Here is a 22,113-nt window from a genome sequence, read left to right on the forward strand (position 1 = left end):
TTTCAAAGATATAATAGCAAGAGAGGAACTATTCCAAAGTATAGCAACTCAGTCTCCTTTCATTTAATTTCAAGCTCTGAAAACAGCCAGCCAGCCTGAAAGACTTTAAAGTTAGTTGGCAGGACAATTCAGAAATTGCCTTGTTTAGCAATAACTCGAATGTTAAGTAATGTCTGTCTTTGCTTCTGCATTTTGAATTATCTGAAGAAAAACTCCACCTCCGCTACTAAGGAAAAAGTTTAATGAACAGCAATCCATGCATGAAGTTGGGTTCATTTCTCAGCACCTTTAAGTGTTTAACGCTTTCTTAATTTGCGTGAAAAGCCAAAAAATAAATCATGGTAGTGTTAAGTCAACAACAGTTAAACAAACTCGGCCACTGAAAAAATAATGAACACAGCTTTTGTTGCACAAACGTTTTTATTTCCATTAGTGCCGAGAACAAATCTCAGGGGCATACTGCAGCGATAGACTTTCCTCTTGTTCCAGAGTCTAAACACTGCTTTGTAATAACCAATTCAGTTTCAGTTTAAAAGGCACTTGCAGTTTATATGTTAAAGTTTAATCTCTGACAAGGCACACAACTTGAGTAAGAATTGATGTATGGGGTGTGACAGAAAAAATAAATAATGAAAAATGAGGGGTGGTGATGAAAAAATCTGCAATGTACTCTGCCTTTAGTAAGCAGAAAGCAGATAAGTAAGAGAGACGGACACCGGCACAAACACACACTACACCTATAACACATACACCCAGCATACTTTGCAGTTGATCAATCTAGTTAAATGTAGTTACATGTACATATATCTTCCAGGCAACACATGATATATATATATTTTGAGATTTTAATCAAGCCTTAACAACATCTTAATCCAAAACAGAATAACAGAATATTTACACATAAAACTGGTAAGATGTGGATGTGAAAGCATGTAGTAAGAACCAATATTTTTATTTATTTATTTCAGAGATATTTTCCATAGAAAGAAAATGTTTCCTTTTCTCCTGAAACACATCACTTCCTGAGCTCTGTGCTGTCTGTAAAATCTCTACCACCTGTTCTTAAAACACTACAAAAATAAAAGATCAATAGAAGATGAATACTGCAAAGGTATATTCAGTATATGACAAACAAAGAATAAAGGCGTCATTCGGCATACAGTATGAAAAAAATAAATGTACAGCAAATAGTCCAACAGTTTTCAGAAGAAATTGTTGTGTGGGTCTTTTCATTTTCTTCTGATCCGAATCTTAACACTTTCTCCTTCACTTTAAGTGCTTTCATCAAACAACTATAGGTCAACAAGTCACAGGCCAGAGTGACAATAAAGACAATATAGGAGAACGATGAGTCCGATTTACATTAACACTCTTCTTAGTTTCAACATACAACAAAAGTAAAAAGAGTAACACAAAATCTCATGATTTCAATATATGAAAATCTGTATATTCAGCTTACATATGGAATGCTTAAAATCAAAAAATTGCTTTGAAGACTTAAAAAACAAACTAATTTTAACTCAATGTACCCTAACCAGTGGAGCGTTTTATTCTTTTCCACCACCCCAGCACCAACCAGTTTTAATGAACTCCTAATTGCAGACTTGGAAACTGTAAACATCCCAGTTTGAGATGACCTCATCCACATGCGGATGTGTTAAAAGACCCAGTACTACCAAAATAACGTCCTGCCTTTGGTCTTCAAACTGTGTCCTACTGTGTCCTACGTTTTGCGGTCAGTGCTGTGCCAGTCCAGTGAATATTTACAAGCACTTTGGAAGCAAAGCAGAAATAATAACATTTGACAGAGGATGACATGACTCTGAGCTAAATTCAATCAAACCTTTTTTAGTATTAAACCATCTTCATCTCACACAAAACTCAAACAACCAAAATGTTATTGTGTGAGGACTTAAAAGTAATAGTTTGAAATATACTAGATAGACGATACCACTCTCGTATTTGTCTGTTCAATACAAAGCCACAGCAAGAAGAGCGTTAGCTTAGCATAGCATAGCATAACATAGCATAGCATAGCATAAACAGAGGAAAAATACAAGGCACACCATTTCCTGTAAAACTAAACTTATTGTTTGTGTACAGATTATACAAAATAGTTCTAATATCCTAATTGGTTCCGAGAGGCAGGTAAATGGATGATTTATACCTTTGGAGAGAACTGGCTTTACAGTTTCCTTCTACTCATTATGTTTAGCTAAGCTAACATCTCTTGGCTGTATAGCTTCATATGTAACAGAAATATTTGAGAGTGGTAGCAATCGTTTTATCTATTATTTACTCAGAAAAAAAGTGAATTAGCATGTTTTCCGTATGTTCTACTATTTCTTAAAACTGAATTTAGCCCTGAGAAACATAATACGATGGCACCTTACATTGAAAAATAAAGAGAAAACACAAAGAGGCAGTTTTTCATCTTCTTGATACACCACATATGTTCCTTAATGATCTATGTACAAGGTTTATCAACTTTCCTGATGAACCAAAAAACTAATTTCTACTATCAAAAAGACTTTAAATTATCTGTCCACTCAAATGAATAATATTGGCCTATGATATCATATGGAATAAAATGACAGAGCACACACCCACAATACTTTTTGCAAACACATGGCATGTTTATGTCTTCATTTGTGCCCTTAGACAAAGAGGAATGATACAACTAAAATAAATAGACATGGCATGAGCCTCCTTAGATAAGAAACTGCCTCTTTATTTGCCAATAAGTATTCAGTGTTTCATTGCCTGAGTATTTGTCCACAGTTATGTTGAGATAAGTAAATAACCAATGGGGTAAAACAATTATTTTCATTTAAACTGGTGTGGCAAGAGGTCTTTAATACTGAGAGGAATTATTTGAGGAGGCTTGGAAACACTTCATGATCCACCTCTTTCTCTGTGTCGAATCTCAAAGAGTCTCAAACCCAGTACTGGTTCTTTTTCAAGGCCGGGTTCGTTGTCCGACAGTGCTGCAGCAACTCCGGGTCTGCGTCTTTGGAGTCCATGTTTGACATGGGGATGTTGTTGGCTGGGTCAGTTTTGCGAAAGGTTTCAGTGCCGGCCACTTCTCCATTCTTGGGTTTGGATGCTGCTGCAGTCTGGACGTCGTGCTTGCCTGTCTTGTTCTTACGGATCAGGTAGTAGGCCAGGATGGCTGCCAGGAGCAAGAGGAGGAGGATTACCAGGATCGGAATGAGAATTGACCAGAAGTTGCTGCGACGGGTTACATGTGGTTTTCCGTGGCCGCCAGAGCCAGAAGATGTTGTTGTGGCTGGAGTGGTACGAGGGTGGTACCTACCCACTTCAGGGAGGTTGTAAGTGTCCTTCGATGGGGAATCTGAAGGAACCTTCAACAGGGTGACAGGGTAGACCACAGAGGCATTGTGGGGGCCCGTCTGGAAGGAGAGCACACATTCTGCAGGAGGAACTCCATGGGCTTTGAGCAGGAAGCGAGCCTCATCCTGAGTGACACCACCTCGAGATCCAGAGGAGCTATTTAGGATTTCCATAGCAACACGGCCTTCGTCCAGGTCCTTCTGGCTGAATGTGTCCACTGGCTGACCTTCACCTGGACCTCCAGCCCTCACAAAACGAGCCCCCCGGGGCTGCTGGATGACTGTGAACGTGGGGGATGTTCTTGTCTTGTTCGCCAGGGGAGTTGCATCCAGAAGCTTCCTGTCCAGTTGGACAAGAGAACCTTGGGGTAACAGAGGATCCTGAGCAATATTTGCTAGAGGTTGGACTGTGATGTTAAGGACAGAGGAGACATTTGCAGCCCCGCTACGGGCGACAAATGCAACACTATCTCTGGGTGAAGTAGACTTGACAAAGCGGACACTGACTCTGCCTTCTTTGATTTGTTTCTGGGTGAATGCGGATGTAGGCTGACGGTCTACCATAACAGCTGCATACTTGGGAATACTTGTGATCTTGTAAAGGATGTCCTCCTCAACAGGACCCCCGGTAGTGGCTCTCAACATCTCTTCAGTCACCAGGGTCTCATCATCGCCTTGTCTCACTTTGATTTCAGGGGCTTTGTCGAGAACCAGGATGCGAGCTAGGACACCGATGTTTAGCATGTGTGGCTCTGTTTGGTGTTCTCCATCCGACACAATGAATTCCACAAAGCCTGCGGCAAGGCTGCCATCGCTGTAGAAGCCCACCTGCCCACGATTGACCATCTCTTGTGTGAACTCAGAGATGCGGTCCATTGTGAGTGTGTCGACCAGTTTTCCGTTGCGCGGGGCTTTGGTCACTTTGAAATATACCTCATCCGGCGGACTGTCCTCGTCTTGAGTGTTAAGATACTTCTGGGTCAACATGGTCATGGAACCTTGAAGAACCTCGAAGAGCATGTCCATAGGGACTAACTCAGGGGGGTTAGAGCCCCGACGTTTGATTGAGACGTGAAAGATCTCCTCCAGGACTAAGGAATCTGCAGGTGAGGCCACAGCACGACCCTCAGACTTTAGACGAGCCCTGAAAGAAAAGCTGTCAGATGAGGCCCCCGAGTCGTCATGGATATACTCCACCATTCCCTGAGTAACATCTTCCTGCATGAAGGATGGGGCATTGCGGGGCAGGTCCTGACCACTCAAGGTTATACGACCGTGGTCAGGGAAACGCTTGATCTCAAAAACCACGTCCGCATCACCTCGCTGAACTTCAGGAAGGCTAGCCAGAAGGTTGGAGGCGTCAAGAATTGAATCGTCAAAGGCTTTCCTCTGGCCTTGAACAATGTCCAGACCTGAGAGGAAACAGAAAAAATATAATACATTATTAATTGTTGTGGGAGTGTTTCATACTCAAAGGTTTTGGGTGTCAAAGTATCAATATAAGGCCATTCTACCCTTTATAAAAAAGTTAAATGAATAAATATACATCTAACGTGTTTAAATAAGCCACAACTGCAGCTGTGGAAGACGATCTTTCCACATTGTAACTCTAGTGCAATTATCTTTTAAGGGGAACACTCTAGTGAGGCTTCACTGGCTCAACCACTCATCTCTGAATAGCAAAATCAGCTGTAACGTCTAACAATTACTACTAAGAAAGATTGTGTTCAATTAGGGTGGTCATATATTTATAGTGGAACATTGTGTTCGTCATTTACCTTTGTTCTTCCACAGTTGTGAAGAAATGTTGCTGTGAGCGGCGTAGTAAGAGATTGTGATGGGCAGGATGTGACGGACATCTGGGGCCGGCTGTGATGTCAGAGTAAGATCTATGGAATCCCTCACCACCCAAAAAGGATCCTCAGGTATCTGGTGCTCATAGTAGACCGCCCCTGACTCCAGCTGTGTATCAGGGGAACCAAAATCAGAAAATGGTTGACTTTCGAAACTCTTATACTATATACATTTTTTACATACTTCAAACAGTGTAGAAATGAAAAGAGACTGCCCAGTTTATTATATCCTCGGATGTGTCTTTTGAAAAAAGAATAACTAATTGAGCATGAGTATCTATTTTAAAATACGTAATGGGACAACGAAGGCAAACATGATTTTATCCGTCATATCTGGACAATCTTAGTTGGATTTTTGACATCCAGTTTGCAGTGACTTGCTATATACTTAGTTTCTACTTGAGTTATTTGGGAGACAGAGACATCTTAGTTTTCTAAAATATTTTATTGCTCTCTTTCCCTCTTGACTTTTGTAAGCGCACCATAATAAAAAGGGAGCTGAAATGGCCGCAGCAGTGGTTTTGGCTTAGCTGTACTGGTATCCGGGTTCGGGAACTGGAATGTATGTGACGGCTTGTATTTGCTCTCTGAGGTCACCATGCCCTAAACTCAACTCTCACTTTTCTCTTGCTCCCTCTCTTTTAAACACACACACAGGCACACACACACACACACACACACACACACACACACACACACACACACACACACACACACACACACACACACACACACACACACACACACACACACACACACACACACACACACACACACACACACACAAAAGCACTAATACTTCTGTCACACTCCAAACGGAGCAGTTAACATTGACATAATCTGTTCTCTTGCTCATACAAGCATGGTCAGACGTCAGGAAGTATAATGAAGTAAAGTAAATCAGACAGAGATGAGAACAGGAACACCCTGCCAATGCAAGACAACACTGGGCCTTAACAGTGCTTTTTTTTGGATACTTGGTAATATAATTTAAGTAAACTGAGAAAAATATTCTTTCATAACATGCTTTACTTTACACATAATAAATAAAAAGAAATACAAAGTAAACGAAAACAGGAGCTCTACTTTGTATTGTCGAAAACATGTGTCAGCCATTAAAAAGCAATCAAGGCTTTTTATTACTCCAAGGACCCGGAGGACCAGGACTTTTTTGATCTGAATATTTCACTTTGAGGTTACTTTGACAACCCTGCATTATACATAATAAATAAAAAATAAAGCTAGCCAAGCTGTCAAGATAAAGTTGTATTTCCCCTGAAATGTCTTTAATTTGTTAGATCTTATTCTATTCATGTCTGCTCTAATCCTCTCCGACCTTGTGCATTAGTAGCTTGAACTAAAGATTTAAGACTACAGTCACCCAATCCTGATATACAATTAGAATGCTCAAGGGTAAAAACTCAAGAAGCAAAAGCTCATGGTGAGCATAGGCATAAACATTACACTATATTAGATTCAACGAGGCCACCTGCTGGTGAAGAGGAGGAACATGCATAGTAAAAACAAATGGACCTATTTTAAATGGTCTGTTGGTGTTCTATACAAACAAAATAACTAGTTTATGTGAAGCAGAATTAAAATAAAAGTCTAAAACATGTGTTACATTTCATCATCAGATTTTGAAACAGGAATTATTCAATGGTCTTGAAAGGGAAGATACTTGTTATTGTTTTTTTTTGTTATAGTTGAGATTGCGGTCCATTGTATTGCTCATTAAATGATGATTTGGGGGCGACCTAATAAGTCTGGTTTGGATAATATATTTAATATTTTTATTTTTGTCAACTGATGAGCCTATTAAATATGTTATCAATAAAACTGTAGATTTTTTTAGCTTATGTTACAATAAAATATACTGGTCAATATTTTAAATATTTCCAGTGCAATCCACTTAAAGGGAATGCGGTGCTCATTAAAACAAAGCAGATGTTGGCTGTTGGTAAAAGATGGGATGCAAACTGAGCTCCTCAGTGTCATTTAAATGTTTAAAGAAACGTCCAATGTTGTTGTCTTTCTTGGGAGGACATTCTTTACAGCTCTCAAATTCCTGTCTGGTTAACAAACACTGAGTAATGGTTATTTTAGTATAGATTAGTCATTGAATTGGCTTCTCTAAATTAAATAGAAGTCAAAAGTATGAAACAGTATAATTCTGAGCAAACCTTTAAAGGGATCCAGAAAACTCAAGAGCTAACACTGCACTCATTCTTAATACTCAATTTCCATCTCTTAAAGAGAGTTGAGCTCTGCAGCACAAGTGAGTTTTAAAAAGGAGGATTAGCTGAGTTTTTATGCATTACGGCGACATTACGTCTTCATTGTATGTGTCTAATGGCCTATACGCAGATGACTGTAGGGACTTTAACAGCTATGACGGCTTAGTAATACAAACTTGCTATTAATAGGAATGTTAAACTTTAAAGTAGAGAGGATTGAAGAAAAATGAAGATAATTTAAATAACCTTTTAACTTCAAATGGAAATGTAATGCAACTGGTTATATCAGACTTAAAATCCATTATAAGATGATTTTCTACTTTGGTTTCATGGTTCATTTTTAACTGTTGATGTTGACTGTTATAATGAATAATTATCAGTATCACCGTTTATGAAGACATTTATTATAAGAATGGAACATATTTAAAGTCTCTTAAAATAAATATATATTTCAGAAGCACATATTTAATACAACACACATACAAAGTAATTACCTGTGTTTGTGAGAAGCTGGAGATTTCTTCATACTGGTTCCTGTCATTGGCCAGGATGAGTCTTCCCAAACGAGGCTGGCGGATAAGTGAGTAGGTTATCTCATTTCCATCCTCATTGGTCACAGCCCCCAGATTGGCACTGGTGATAGGCTGCCTTGTTCCTGGAAAACACACACACACACACACACACACACACACACACACACACACACACACACACACACACACACACACACACACACACACACACACACACACACACACACACACACACACACACACACACACACACACACACATACATGTTTATTTGGTATATGCTGTTTTTCGAAAAAATTCCCCAAAATTGACTTTAAAATGACTCTCTTTCTACTATATTTTTTGAAAAATTGGCAATCTAGGGAAAATCCAATGTCTTTGAAAAGATGCAGGGGACTATTTACTTTCTGATGTCTATGTCAAAATTCTAAAAATAAATAACTATATTAGTTAGAAAAGTAAAGACTTAAAATAAGGTTTTGGACACACTTGTAAATAATTTTTAGCTTAGAGTTTTTTTTGGTCTGTGTTTTGTTTGCCTGACATACAAAACAGAATGAATACAGAGGTAAAAAAAAAAACCTATTATTATGTAGTTGCAATGACTTGGCTGAACAAGTGACCGTTCTTGTCACTGCGCACTCGTCACAGTTTAAACCCTGATGGGATTTTTTTGGCGTCTTACCTGGAAACACCATGAGCTCCTCCTGTGTTACCATGGTGATGGTGAGGGGCCTCGCCGTGACAACAAACTGGTAGAGAGGAGAAGTGTGCTCTCCGTCTGTCACCGTGAAACTGAACCCGCCAGACTCCTCACCTGGAGGAACAGAAGGGTTTGAATGTGACCCGTTAGTCATTCAGCGAGTTCATTACCTTCTATCCTCTTATTATATTTTTATTTATTTAATATTTCTTGTTCATAGCTGCAGCTCATACTTTAATATGTTGTTAATTATAAAAGCAGAATGTAATTTAAAGTTTAATCAATTTAAGTGTGAGAATATACGTACTAAACTGACGCGGTGGCTGCTTGTCCATTGTGTTCCAAAGTTAATTTTTTTAAAGATAGTTTGACTTGTATCTATCATAAGCATGTTTTAGAGCCATTCTTAAAAGTTTTAAAAATATTTTGATGCTTATCGGGATGCTTATATCATGATTTGCAATTATTTCTTGCAATGACCATCTTGACACAAACTGTTCATATCCTCCCATGCCTCTATGACTGTACCCTCAACCTTATCTGCTCACCTTCGTGGAGGAAGACCACCTCCCCTTTGTTAATGTGAGCCTGTGTGAAGTTCATCACGCCCTCATCCGGCGCCTCCTTCAACGCCACGAACCCATTGGTCGGCATCTCCACGGTGTAGACCAGTTGATCTGCGGGGGTATCAGCGTCATCAGTGTTCAGCATGCTGGACGTGATATCTGCCTCCTCTCCAGCCAGAACCTGTGAAATATAACAGAGAGAGAGAGAGAGAGAGAGAGAGAGAGAGAGAGAGAGAGAGAGAGAGAGAGAGAGATAGAGAGATAGAGAGAGAGACACACACACAGAGAGAGAGAGAGAGAGAGAGAGAGAGAGAGAGAGAGAGATGAAAAGACATCACAGATTATTCAGTCTGACTTCTGTTTGAAGGAATGTAATTCTAGCCAGGGGTCAGGAGTTTATTTGCAACTTATTAAAGGCTCTACAGTAGTACAAAAGAGAGTATGATGCTATCTGAAGTCCTTCAAAGTCATTTCAGAGATATATGGACGAATGGATAGATAGATAGATAGATAGATAGATAGATAGATAGATAGATAGATAGATAGATAGATAGATAGACAAAATGATAGATAAAATGATAGAAAGAAAGATTGATAGCTAGTTAGATATAATGATAGAAAGATAGATAGACATTCAGAGGAATGGATAGATAGAACAATGAAAGATAAACCAACACAGAGGAACAAAAGAAAGAAACAAATACCTGCTACAAACAGCCAACTCCAAAGTTACAATTTAAACGGTTAATTGTTCCTATTTGTCAGTCTAGACGCTCCTGTAATCAGAAGATGGAGCGTGCCGGCAGCACGGGCTGAGCGACTCTCCCTGGGTGGAGAGGGGCTTTAATGGACTTCTAATGGTGGGCCGGCTGAAAGGAGCATTAATTGAAAGAAATGGGCCAGATCCCCAGAAAGACATTCTTAAATAGCTGGAATCAGTTGGGAGAGAGCGAGCCCCGCGGCAAGAGGGACATATCGATCTGGAGAAGCCATTCGTGCTCTCTGATTCCTCTCTCTTTTCTCAAGTGTCAGGATGAAGAGTAAGTAGCCCCCGGCAGGAGAAGGAGCCTCGGCTGTGAATATTAAAGCTTCAGGTGTCAATCACATGAGAGGCAGTTATATTTAGTGGTGGATTTATGCTAAGAAGTCCATGCATAAGACATATGCCATTATCATTACCATGTCAGTTACTCATTTACCCAGTCAACTGTAATGACATTAAACTGTCCTAGAGAGAGGACATGAACTTGTCCTCTAAGATTTTCAAAATTGAGTTTCTTTAAGTCGGAGCTTTTGTTAAACTATAAGGGAGGTGCTTGTCTCTCACTTTTAGTCCTCTATGTCATTTCTGATGGCACTTCAGAAGGACGTGGACTGCTTCTATATAACAAAAGTGTTGTGAAGTGTATAATTTAGTTGCCTCGCAGTCCACTGCACATAACACCCCATTCGGTTTGCCACTCCATCAAAGCTTTATCACCATGACACACAACGTCAACAGTTCAAAGCCACAATCCATCATGGCACACTTTGCACTTTTTGTGTTGATATATTGCGCCCGTGTTCCTGATAATGATATCTCTCTGGACTGGTGACGGTCTTTTTTTTTTTACAGACAAGTAGGGGGCTTCAGCTGAAGTGGAATCCACAGCACTCGTCATGTACATTTCATGGTCCTTGTGCGAACATGGACAATTTTTCCTGCTACATTTCATTTCACCTGTGTTTTATGGCGACAGCAGAGGTTATTAAAAGTGGGCTTTCATGTTCTGCCTGAAAGTCCTGTCTTTTATGTGTAACTGCGTCAGGGTGATGACTGGGCCAAGTTTTGTATATCATCTTTTAATTAATTTGCCAAAATGCAGAGTGTGTGCTGAGTTTATATATTACAAGAAACAAAGGTAAGACATAAACACTATGAAATATGCAAAAAAAAATAAGGATTTAGCATCATAGTATTGTATGATTCAAATCAAGTGAGAAGCTTGTTGAAGACAACTTCATTTTAAACTATGTGGCCACTGGTTGGATGTGGTCATTTATTTTTGCAACACAGGTTACCAGCAGAGACATTTTACCAGGTTTTTATTTAGGTCTGTTGATAATTTTGCCACCAGGGACTTAGACTAACATAGGAGTCTAGTCTGTGTACATTCACCTTTCATGTGTCAGATACCTCAATGACAGAATGGGAGCAACCTGCCTGGAAGAGCTCGGTCGGTGGTGGCGTCATGTCACCTTCAGCGGAATAAAGTCACCCTATTGGATATGACGGTTCAGCATGACTTCAAGCCACTCACAGGAGGATATTTGCAACGATATATATTCAGGTATCAGACACACAGGCCTAGACACACAATCGGAGCAGCATCTTATTCAGTTTGCTGTTACAGCCTGCAGAGAACCTGTGATATATCAGGCCTTTGAGATTCTTCAACTCCTCCGGGCAGTTTTACATTCTGGGCCGGCAGACGGCACAGCCTGATAGTTTGTCTGGGAGCATTGCACCCTTGGTGGGGAAGTGCTGACAGAGTGAAAGAGTTTTGAGAAAAAAACTGGACCCTGGAAGTGGATTTGTTTGCCTTAAGGCGGAACACCCACTATCCCCCATGCACCATGGACCAGGCAGATGCCGTCTGTTTTATCCCCCCCACCTATCGAGGGAGACATAAGAGGCTGAAAGTCCTTGGGGTAGCTCTGGGCTTGATAAGCAGAGATGACAAAGCTGATAATAGCACCGCCCACCTTGCCAATTTCTCAGCATTAGGGTGCATTGTTGCAAAAACTAGTGTTACAATAACACAACATCATTTCTTCCAACAGAAGAGTTGTTTTTGAGCAGGATGGAAACCATCTCCTGTCAAGAAGCAGCAGTAAATTGGATCACAGCCTCAAGACATACGATCAAGTCATCTCGACTATGACTTTATTTGTCTTCTGTAACTTCGTCATAAGGAATCAACAATAAATGTTACAGTTGGCATTTGATGATATGATAAAGAAAAAAAAAGATTCTCAAACTTAATATAATCCTCTATCAGATTCCTGGAAGGCCCAATGCAACCAAGTATAACAACAGGCTGGTTCTTCAGTTGAACGTTTCAAGCCTGTTTCACCTCTCAACACATCCAGAATCCATGATTGGTGTGGTCAGAAGTGAAGTGCGCTTTGTAGCAGGCAGCTGAAACCAATTCCAGCAGTGATTCATTCTAGCCATAAGAGCACCTTTACATCACTGTAGGATGTTGACACATTAAACCACAGGAAGACAGAACAAATATGTTCTGGGGGCTTTACAATCCTATACGATAGGGTATGCAGCATCTTTTGTAGATGTATGGAGAACAAAATCTAATCACAATATTTCCAAGGCAATCGTTAATCTGAGGAGCCTGGAGCCTCAACAAGCTATGAGCATTCATGTGTACACAAGGGAATCCAACTCTCCATTGGTGAAGACAATTGTCAGGTAATAATAGTATATTTTGAGGAAGCACTTGAATACATATGAACCAAGTCATTTTCTAGATAACATTTCCATTGTGTGTGCAAGCTTCATGTGCACAGTAGTCAAAACAACAGAGATACTTTTAAAATCTTCTGAGAACATCGAGCAAATGGCATTCATTTCTATTTTGTGTTAGTTTTCTACATATTATTTGAGAAAAAAAAAATAAGAATCATTGAGACTGTTTTAAATGCAATAGGAACCCTCTACTTATTACAATGTAATACAATATAAAACAGTGCAAAACTACAAGCTCTTCACCCAAAAGGGGGTTTGATCTGTGCAGTCTTTGCTATAGGCACACACACATGCTGGAAGAATTATAGTAGAAATAGATTTCTTGTTGCTAGAATGAACCATTACACACATCACTGGATTCAGGGTATGTTCAGTATCAGTTAGTGAATGTGCAAAACCCACTCCCTGACACTAGATGGCCCCATCAATCCACCCTTACACCCCAGTGGAGGCACCAGGCAATCTAGGGCAGGTAATCCTTGCAAATTGTTGGTTTTATATAACAATCAATGCTATTTAGCACGGGAGAGGATGGGCAGCATATTTGATCGGAGACAATGGTTGTCATTTCTAGGCAGTAATGAAGGAGCTTCCATAATCAAATGTCTTTTTGCCTGCTAAGACTCAAGAGGAAACCACCGTCTTTTGAATATTTGAGACTCTGAGGGGCGCCAGACATCTGAAGCGGTATCCCAAGTGGCCGCATAATCTAAAATCTTGGCCGGCTTAAGTACAGGGGGACACCAGTGTGTTTTAAACTATGCAGTGTGGGAAGAAAAGGTGCACAAACTATGGAAAAACAACTAGAAGAAAGATCAGACAGTGGTCCTCCATTTTGAATTCAGCTTCCCGTCTGCAGCAATGGTACTTTTCTCTTGAGCCCCATATTACCTAACCAAATATTTGGTCTAACATCTCTGCTGCTCTGTGTTTTGGGATGAAGCAAAAATACTGTACTTCATCTATCATTCACTAGTCATGTGCATCAAGCGCACAAACGGTAAGGCTGGGACTTCAAATAAAACAGTGTTTGGATAGTTATATTGCCCTGCAAAAATGTGTAAGCGAGCAAATAATAAAGTCAGATAGATAGTTAGATGGATAAAAAGATGGATAGATGGATGGATGGATAAATAGATAGATAGATAGATAGATAGATAGATAGATAGATAGATAGATAGATAGATAGATAGATAGATAGATAGATAGATAGATAGATAGATAGATAGATAGATAGATAGATAGATAGATAGATAGATAGATAGATAGATAGATAGATAGATAGATAGATAGATAGATAGATAGAAAGTTGAGCAGAAACCCACCGAGAGAGAGTGTAAACCATAATCAGGACCAGCTGTATCCTATAGGCCCGAGCCAAAAGGGATTATTGGTGAGCATGAACAGTGCCTGATCACAGACACGTTAGTCATCATGTCTGATCGTCTGCTAAAGGGGTCAGTACACACACACTTCCTGCTTTAAATCAATCCAAGCACCGCTGGGTCAGCCTTGGCTCTGTGTGTGTGTGTGTGTGTGTGTGTGTGTGTGTGTGTGTGTGTGTGTGTGTGTGTGTGTGTGTGTGTGTGTGTGTGTGTGTGTGTGTGTGTGTGTGTGTGTGTGCGGAGACATCCACATATTATTACATTCTGCAGGCGCAGCAGAGGAGGCACAGGGGTTGCATGCCGCCCGCACTCTTCCAGAAAAGCCGCGGTCTCGTCGACCATCTTGGTTTTTCCAAAAATACGGGTTGCCAGGGAGACGCGGAGCCACAGGCAGAGCAGGGAGGGCTGAATGACACAGTTGGTTTCCAGTTCTGTGGGCTGATTACCGCTGGCTTTTTCCAACTGCCTGCCTTATACTCTTTACAGCAGAATCTACTTTATTGATCTTTTTAAAAAACTTTTCTTCTTTCACGACTGCTATGAATCACTTCATGCGTAACTTTTAGGCTACACTCCAGACCTACTGCAGATTCAATTAAATGAAGATGCTATTGAATAAACACCTTTCTTCTTTACAACAAACAAGTATTGATTGTGCTAAAATGATTTGGAGATATAGCTATGCCAACTAGAGGACAAATATAAGCCGAAGCTATCTACATTGTAATACATGTAGTAAAACAGTGTTAAAAAGTTGGATTATAAATGGAGATTAGTTTTTGCACATCTCATGAAGGTGCATGGCTTTTGGAAAAGGTGAAAATGAAATTGAAAAAGTTCTGAAAAAGTTTTGATAGCTGTAAGTCTAGTTAACGAGCATGCAAACTTGTTTTTTCTTCATACATTCTTTTCATCATAATAGTAAAACGCTGAATTTACATAAACAATTGTTTTTTTTCCTATGTTAATCAGAAATGGGCAATAATGAAAAGCCATTCATTATAATAATTAATAGAGTCGTGTTGTGATAAATACTACTCTCAAGTAAAAGTGATAAACAGCTATAGTATTGATCTCAAAAAGAAAGTGTTTGCAGAAAATCAATTACAGACTGAAATATGTGTCGAAAAATATTCCACATTTCACATTCTAAAATGTTATCATTTTATAAACGTTGACTGTTTAATAAGAAAGTTTGCACAAGTGGCAAAAAGATTTATCAATCATTTGGGATGCAGTAATAAGTAAAGGTAATACTACTATGATCCCTTGAAGCCTGTTCTAGCGCAAACTGATGAATCGGCAAATTTGAGGCTGCATTAAAATACATACAGATACTGCACAGTATTCCAACTGTTAACTTCTTAATGCATACAGCAGTGAATCACTGCCCATGTATCCTTATGTGGCTTACATGAGTCTCTTGCCACGTTTTGGAGCAGTCCAGCCGAGAATATGCTAATTCCATTTTTATTTTATGGCTCTTTATAATAACAAATGTGCTGTGGAGGCCACTAGGCCACTGCTGCGCTAATGCCTCATGCGTCATCGTCTCTGAGGTCAGCTTCCTTCTGTGGCGAAGTTAAACATTCTCTGCATTTATTCTACTTGCTGCATGAAATGAATCTAATTCACAGTTCATACAGGATTCATGAAAGTGGACTGTAACTGCAGCTGAAAGTATAGATGTGAGAAAGTCATCAGCAACAAAGTTCACTCAGAGTGTGTAGAGTTATTAAATTCGTAAAGCCAATCGATGACATTCCCTACACAACGCAAGAGCTTTTGAGTGTTTGCGTGTCTTATGACTTGCCAACTAGCGCCTACACACTATTAAATTTGCATGCTATCTTGTCAGAAAATCAAACTCTATCGAGTTAAATCCTAAAGCACTAGGAGGTCGTTTTTTATAGTATGACCCCTCTTCAACATGTCAGATGTCATCAACTATTTAACAGCCAATTATCCGATGTTCTTTCATATTTTGTGTGGCTTGGGCTTTAGAGCATCGACTCGGGAGAGGCTGGAAATGCATACTAGCCTGGAAATCCCATTCAGAAGTTGGGCTGGTTCTTTCCATATTGCAGTTGAGTAAGATTGCAAAAACAGCACAGTGGAATTGACATTACACTATGGAGACTCAAGGTATTTCCTCTGTTAAAAATATTTTAGCGTAAAAACACTCGTTCTCTTGTTTTGAAAGGTCGCAATAAAAAGTCGGCTCTTCCCTTTTACACAAATGACGGTTGTGGTCAACTGGAATTCTTACCGGTTGCAAAATACCAAAGGCAAAAAAGTATCCAACAAAGTGGAAGTTTATATTTAACTGAAAGAAAATAAAAGTTTCCTACTGTAACGTTTTAAAATATGTAGGTTGGACAAAAGCTCAAAGCAACAGCAAATACAGTTAGCTTTCAGAGAGAGAGAGAAGACAAAAAACATTACCTCCAGTCCTGTGTTACGTGTCAGTCTTGGCGCCTCATCGTTGACCGGTATGACAGTCCACTGTGATGTGACAGGGAGACTCCGGCGCTCCATCTCATAAATGGAGGCAGAGAGTGTGAAACTGTCCTCTCTGCTCTCCGTGCTGTCATGCATGTAGTAGACGTGTCCCAGTTTAATCTGGAGGGAAGACAAAAAAAGATCCAGTTGTCAGTCAATTCGGGAATCACACCTGAATGGTAGGACATGTCATAAATAGGCAGAGGTTGAGAGCCTGAAAGGTAGAATACAGTTTTAAAGTGGGACTGTGTCACTTACAAAGTCACACAGCTCACATATACAAAGAACAGAAGCCATACCCTGGTCTCAACAAAAAAACTGGGAAGAAACTCAAATTCACAACATAGTTTCCATATCAAATTCCTCTAGTTTCCTATTTTAATTGTCCCAATACAGTTAATTCAAGTTTAATACACAGTTATGAGAGTGATATCAATATTCTCATCTTATGCAATTAAGTGAATATGTGTTTTTCCCAAATTGCCGAACTAGTCCTTTAAGCGTATCCTGTATCTGTTTAGAAGATGAAAACACAAGTCTGTTGTTCCGTGCAATAACCATCCTGTCTTTTGTTGTCCTGAGCAGATGATATATGCGTTTAAAGTTTTGAGACAAAGGCTATACTCAAGGTCCCAAAGCCTGGCAGCGGCACACAAACAAGGAGAATCTCCCGTGTGGGACGAAACCTTGAGGGAAAGCAGACTCACAAAGGAATCAGTCACCCAGTGTCAAGTGAGCTGGATGGAAAACAGCACCTGCGGCCGGGCCAAGCCAACTATGTTGACATTCTGCATTCAGAAAAATCTCACCATCCAGCGCCCTGTGTTCTGGATTCTCAATATTGTAGTCCTATCTGGATCAATGGCTGCCCATCTAACCTTTTGGCTCTGAAACTTTTGGACAAATTAAAAGAGATTTGGGGGTCCTTGTCCGCAATGTTAAAAGTTGGAACTTTGTTTAAACAAAAGCCAGTGAGCTGCTGCGATGAGAGAACCTGCTTCAGAGAGCAGGAAGTGCCAAATGGATCCCATATGACTGGCATCCTTCTGGAATAACAACCGCCATCATCATTACTGATCGGGGAAAGTCTTCAGGCTAGGACAATAAACAGAGTGGGTAGCTGACTCGGGTGGCAATGCATTTATTTTGTTTTCATTTTTTGATTGGTTTAAAAATCTCAGGTTCTGTTTGCCGTCTTTATCTTGGAAAATAAGCAACACAAGCCGTGCTCTCTTTGTTCTGAAAACATTTTGTCCTGTTAAAAAATAAAGATACCTGAGTGGACTTTAATAGCTTTCCACAGATGCAAGACCTAATTGAGACCTGATGGCGAGCTGAACCTAATTAAAGCAAAGGTGTATTGGTGTAGGTGTTTCAATTTCTCTATATTTCCACAAGTTATATCCCCTCTTGACAATGAATATGTTACTAGATGTGTGCATGACTTTGTTTTAAAAAAAAAAGCCCAGAGAAAATGATAGTATATACAGCCCTGTGGTTAGCAAGAAAAAACTGCTCATTGTCTGACAGAGATTCTTTCCATATGTGATATATACACCACAAGGCACGGAAAGTTACTTTACATTACTGTGGTTGCTTTTCATGTACATCTTCTGCTTGCAGCTCTCTCAGTTTTTTTTTTCACTGCACCCCCAATGTTACCCTGCACATACATAACTTAAGTGTACCACTCCAACTGATGACATTATTACAAAATAACTACACACACCAAGTCCAGTGTTCATTCCCAGGGGCAGGGGGGAGTTACCCAGTTGAGCAGTGATAAAGCATTGAAATTAGTGGGGGGAAAAAACTGCAATACAAAAAGCACAAACACATCCGGCTTTCATTTTGGAAACAATTACTGTCTGGTTTAAATGATGCGCAGACTGAGGCTTGACATTTACTTCTTCAATGTGGTACTCGTTTGGCAGAATGGACTTTGTGTTTCTTTCTTCGCCTGTAACCGTATCAGGAAAACGAAAAAAGGGTACACAAAGTCTCTTTAACATTTCCATTGTGGCAGTTGATATGTATGTTAATTTTTTTGCCTTCCCGCAACCAACATAATCGCTGCCATCCACTAGACCCATTCTATTTGTACATTGGGATCTTTAAGAAGCAGCACGAGTGAGTCTGGCAGTAGCAAAGCGCGGGAGTGTTGTGTGCACTCACACATTGATATAGGGAATATACCAGGCCAGTGTATTTTGGCTTGAGGCGGACCAAATGCATCGTCAGTTTTTCCACAATGGTTCAGCAAAGTTGAGAGGAGAGGAGAGCAGAGCCAGACCAGGGCTGGACGTAGTCGCTGTAAGAGATGTGTCTAACTTGCTCTACTAAGCTATGTGGTCCTTTCAGAACGCATGAGGTTTTTTCCACTGGTAACTACTCATGCATTTTTTATATTTTCCTAATGCTGGGCCCTCTGAACCGCACAGAAGGAGACCAGATAACTGTGCTGCAGCAGCTCCCAAAACCTTCCTCTCCTCTCTATCTGCTACAACACAACAAATACAACACAGCACTGACTTCTAACTGGAGAAAGTTCCATGGGGACACAATGCAATGTGCTAATCCTCTTGAACATCCATTTCAATCTAGTTGTGAAAGCAAGATGTTTTACTCCCTGGAGTCATTAGAAGGGATAGTTCAGTATTTTCGAAGTGGGGTTGTATGGGGTACTTATGCATATTTAGTCTGTTCAATTATGGAGATGGTGATCAGCGCAGTCACTTCAAGGAGTTTGGGGCAGACATTTTTCTGCTGGCCCACTCTGCAGCAGTACAAAGCGGACTTCCGCTACAGCAACGTCTTCCCCAAAGTCCTTTGACTGCGCGGATCGCCATCCCCATAAGTCATTACTTACTATGCTTATGTACCTTATACAATCCCACTTCAAAAATACTGTACAGTTTTTCTTACATAGTTATTCAGTAAGTATACCAATATAGTAACTACTATATAGTTATTCAGTAACTACTACATTGTTATTGAAAAGTTATTTGACTAGGATTCAACCACTATTGATTAGTTACTGATACACAGATATTTTAGTGAACTATTAGGTAATGGTAATTACTAGAAACAAAACCCTACGTAGTAGGTAATGCATAACAATGTAGTAGTTAGAAAAAATAAACCTATGTACTAGTGACAAAAAAAAAACCCTATGTAGTAGCTAATGCATAACTATGTAGAAGTGAGTAAAACAATAACTATGTAGTAGTAGAGTCAGAATATGAGACTGTTCTGAAATCTTTGGTGATATATTTTGTTGGACCATGGAATATTTATTTATTTATTTCTGCATTAATTTCACCATATCACAACATACCTCTTCCCATGTAAAGTAAGTAAGTTCATCTCCGTCATGGTAGCGGATGTCCCCATGCTGTGGTGGCTCCTCCACAACAAAGTCGATGTTTGCTGAGGTGTAGTATGGATGTGAGATGTTAACAATCTCTGCGTTAATTGCCCTGCCTTGGCCTTCTTTCACTGTAAAATTGAAGGTCTGGATGGGAATGAGCCGGGGCACAATGTTCACAGAGATCTGCAGGTCCTCCACTGTTGTAAAACCGTTACTGACATCCACCGTGAAAGCATCATCGCCCTGAAAGAGATGGATGTCCACAGACGTTATTGATGTGCCAAAAATAAACCTTGCACCCAAGGCTTAGACTCATCTGAGGCTGGGGTTGTCTTTTGTCTGATTACACTCCCAGTGTGTATATATGAAAGGCAAAATGCTGCCATATCTGATTTACAACAACAGATTTAATAAAAAGACACACAAACACACCTGGACGGATGCAGAGACATAGAGAATGCGCCCCTGATCAATATCCTCTTGAGTGAAGGAGTGAATGTAGTCGAGGACAGGCGAAGCTGTGCTGTCTGAGCTGTTTGTCAGTTTCACAACATGACCGAGACGAGGCGGTGCTTTGATGGTGAACACCATTTCTGTAGGCAAAATATCAGCTTGATCCACCTAAAAGGTAAAGGTACATGTATGTGTTATTTAGAATTGTTAATATATCATCTCTTTTTTTGTACAGCAATACACCTGCAGAAGTATAGAACTGGCTTGACAACAGGAACACAAGAAGCATTATGTAAGTTCTAAATGTGTCTTCAAGGGAAACAGCTGCTTACAGATGAAAGAAAGTGTTTTTTTTGTGTGTAGTGAAAGGCTAAGCGCTCTGACCTTTCTATACCTCAAAAAGAAGCATACATACTAAAATTGCTTGACCTTTGAAGTGTGGTAAAGATAGACACTGTTGCTCCTTAGTGCAATGCATCAGGAACATAGATGAAGCTACTACCAACTGACCAAAAATGTAATAAAATTAATTTTACAACAAAAGGAGTGTTTCAAAATAAGGAGTTAAATAAGAAATCTGTAATTCGGTATCTTTTATCATTTCCGTTTTAGTATAGATAGTTAGACAGTATTGTTACAGTTTGTACCTGAAGAGTAACACACTTTCACCTGGGAAATTGAGACTATAAGGTGAAAACAAACTTAAAAATGTGGCTACATTTAAAGTAAAATTCGGAAGATTTAGACACATAACATCATAGCCATCCTATAGAGGATTTAATGAATTAATCAGAAAAACAGTAGTTTCTATTTTATATTAAGGACACACATTGGAAAGGTTCCCAGGAGCTAAGTTGATATTATCTATTGTAAAGGCAGTTCTGTCAATGTTTGTTCTATACACAGTGGCCCTCATTTATCAAACTTGCGTGGAAACTGGTGCAGATTCTGGCGCAAATACCTCCCTACGCCAGGTATCGCGTGGGATTTATCAAACAGTCGTATCTCGCCAATCTCGGCGTACGCCACGCCATTATTGATAAATGCAGCGGCTGAAAACAATCGTACCACGCCCCTATATGTTCTCAGTTTAGAGGCCTCGCCCAGAGGTTTTGCGACATGGATGTGCGCTTTACGGTACAAAAGAGGAATTTATCTGAAGTAGAAATTGACAGAATAACAGCGAAAGTAGAAAAATAAAGAGTTTCATTTCGGAGCATTACAAGCGGCATCAAAGAACGACAGAAGACAGCAGAGCAGTTAGGAAGGAAATAACTGCTGCGGTCAACAGCGTTGGTGTTGACAACAAACGATCTCCAGCTGAGGATTTTGCATTTTAGGTTTACATATGGCTATTGCTCAAATGCTATAAAACAGCATATACAATTATATGTCGCCATTTCTTTGAATAGATGAAGAAAAAGTGGTCTGACTCAAAAATCGCCACTAAAAAAAGCGTGTTGCTGTTCTTAAATGCAACCAACTGAGGGTGCGGGCATAATATAAGTGCTAGAGGAGAAACAGACGCACGAACTGTCCGGTAATGGTCCCCATAAAATAAATACAGGTCTGCAGAGATTTGAATGATTAGAATGTATTGGCCCTTTTAGATAGCACTACTCAAAAGGGTTG

General features: G+C 39.9%; 1 protein-coding gene across 1 annotated transcript in view; it reads right to left on the reverse strand.

Moving 5' to 3' along the window:
* Positions 1-407: 407 nt before the first annotated feature.
* The window catches only part of cspg4 (chondroitin sulfate proteoglycan 4), a 63,517-nt gene continuing 41,811 nt past the window's right edge, over positions 408-22,113 (reverse strand). Inside the window, exons 4-11 of the mRNA XM_080028219.1 lie at positions 20,461-20,649; positions 19,996-20,271; positions 16,602-16,778; positions 9,228-9,426; positions 8,662-8,793; positions 7,938-8,098; positions 5,132-5,315; positions 408-4,765 (exon numbers count right to left, since the gene is read on the reverse strand). Of these exons, the coding sequence (XP_079884345.1) occupies positions 2,937-4,765; positions 5,132-5,315; positions 7,938-8,098; positions 8,662-8,793; positions 9,228-9,426; positions 16,602-16,778; positions 19,996-20,271; positions 20,461-20,649 (3,147 nt within the window). The 3' untranslated portion in view covers positions 408-2,936. The remainder of the gene's footprint in view (positions 4,766-5,131; positions 5,316-7,937; positions 8,099-8,661; positions 8,794-9,227; positions 9,427-16,601; positions 16,779-19,995; positions 20,272-20,460; positions 20,650-22,113) is intronic.

The sequence above is a fragment of the Ammodytes marinus genome, assembly GCF_949987685.1.
Source record: "Ammodytes marinus genome assembly, chromosome: 5".
Classification (NCBI taxonomy): Eukaryota; Metazoa; Chordata; class Actinopteri; order Uranoscopiformes; family Ammodytidae; genus Ammodytes; species Ammodytes marinus.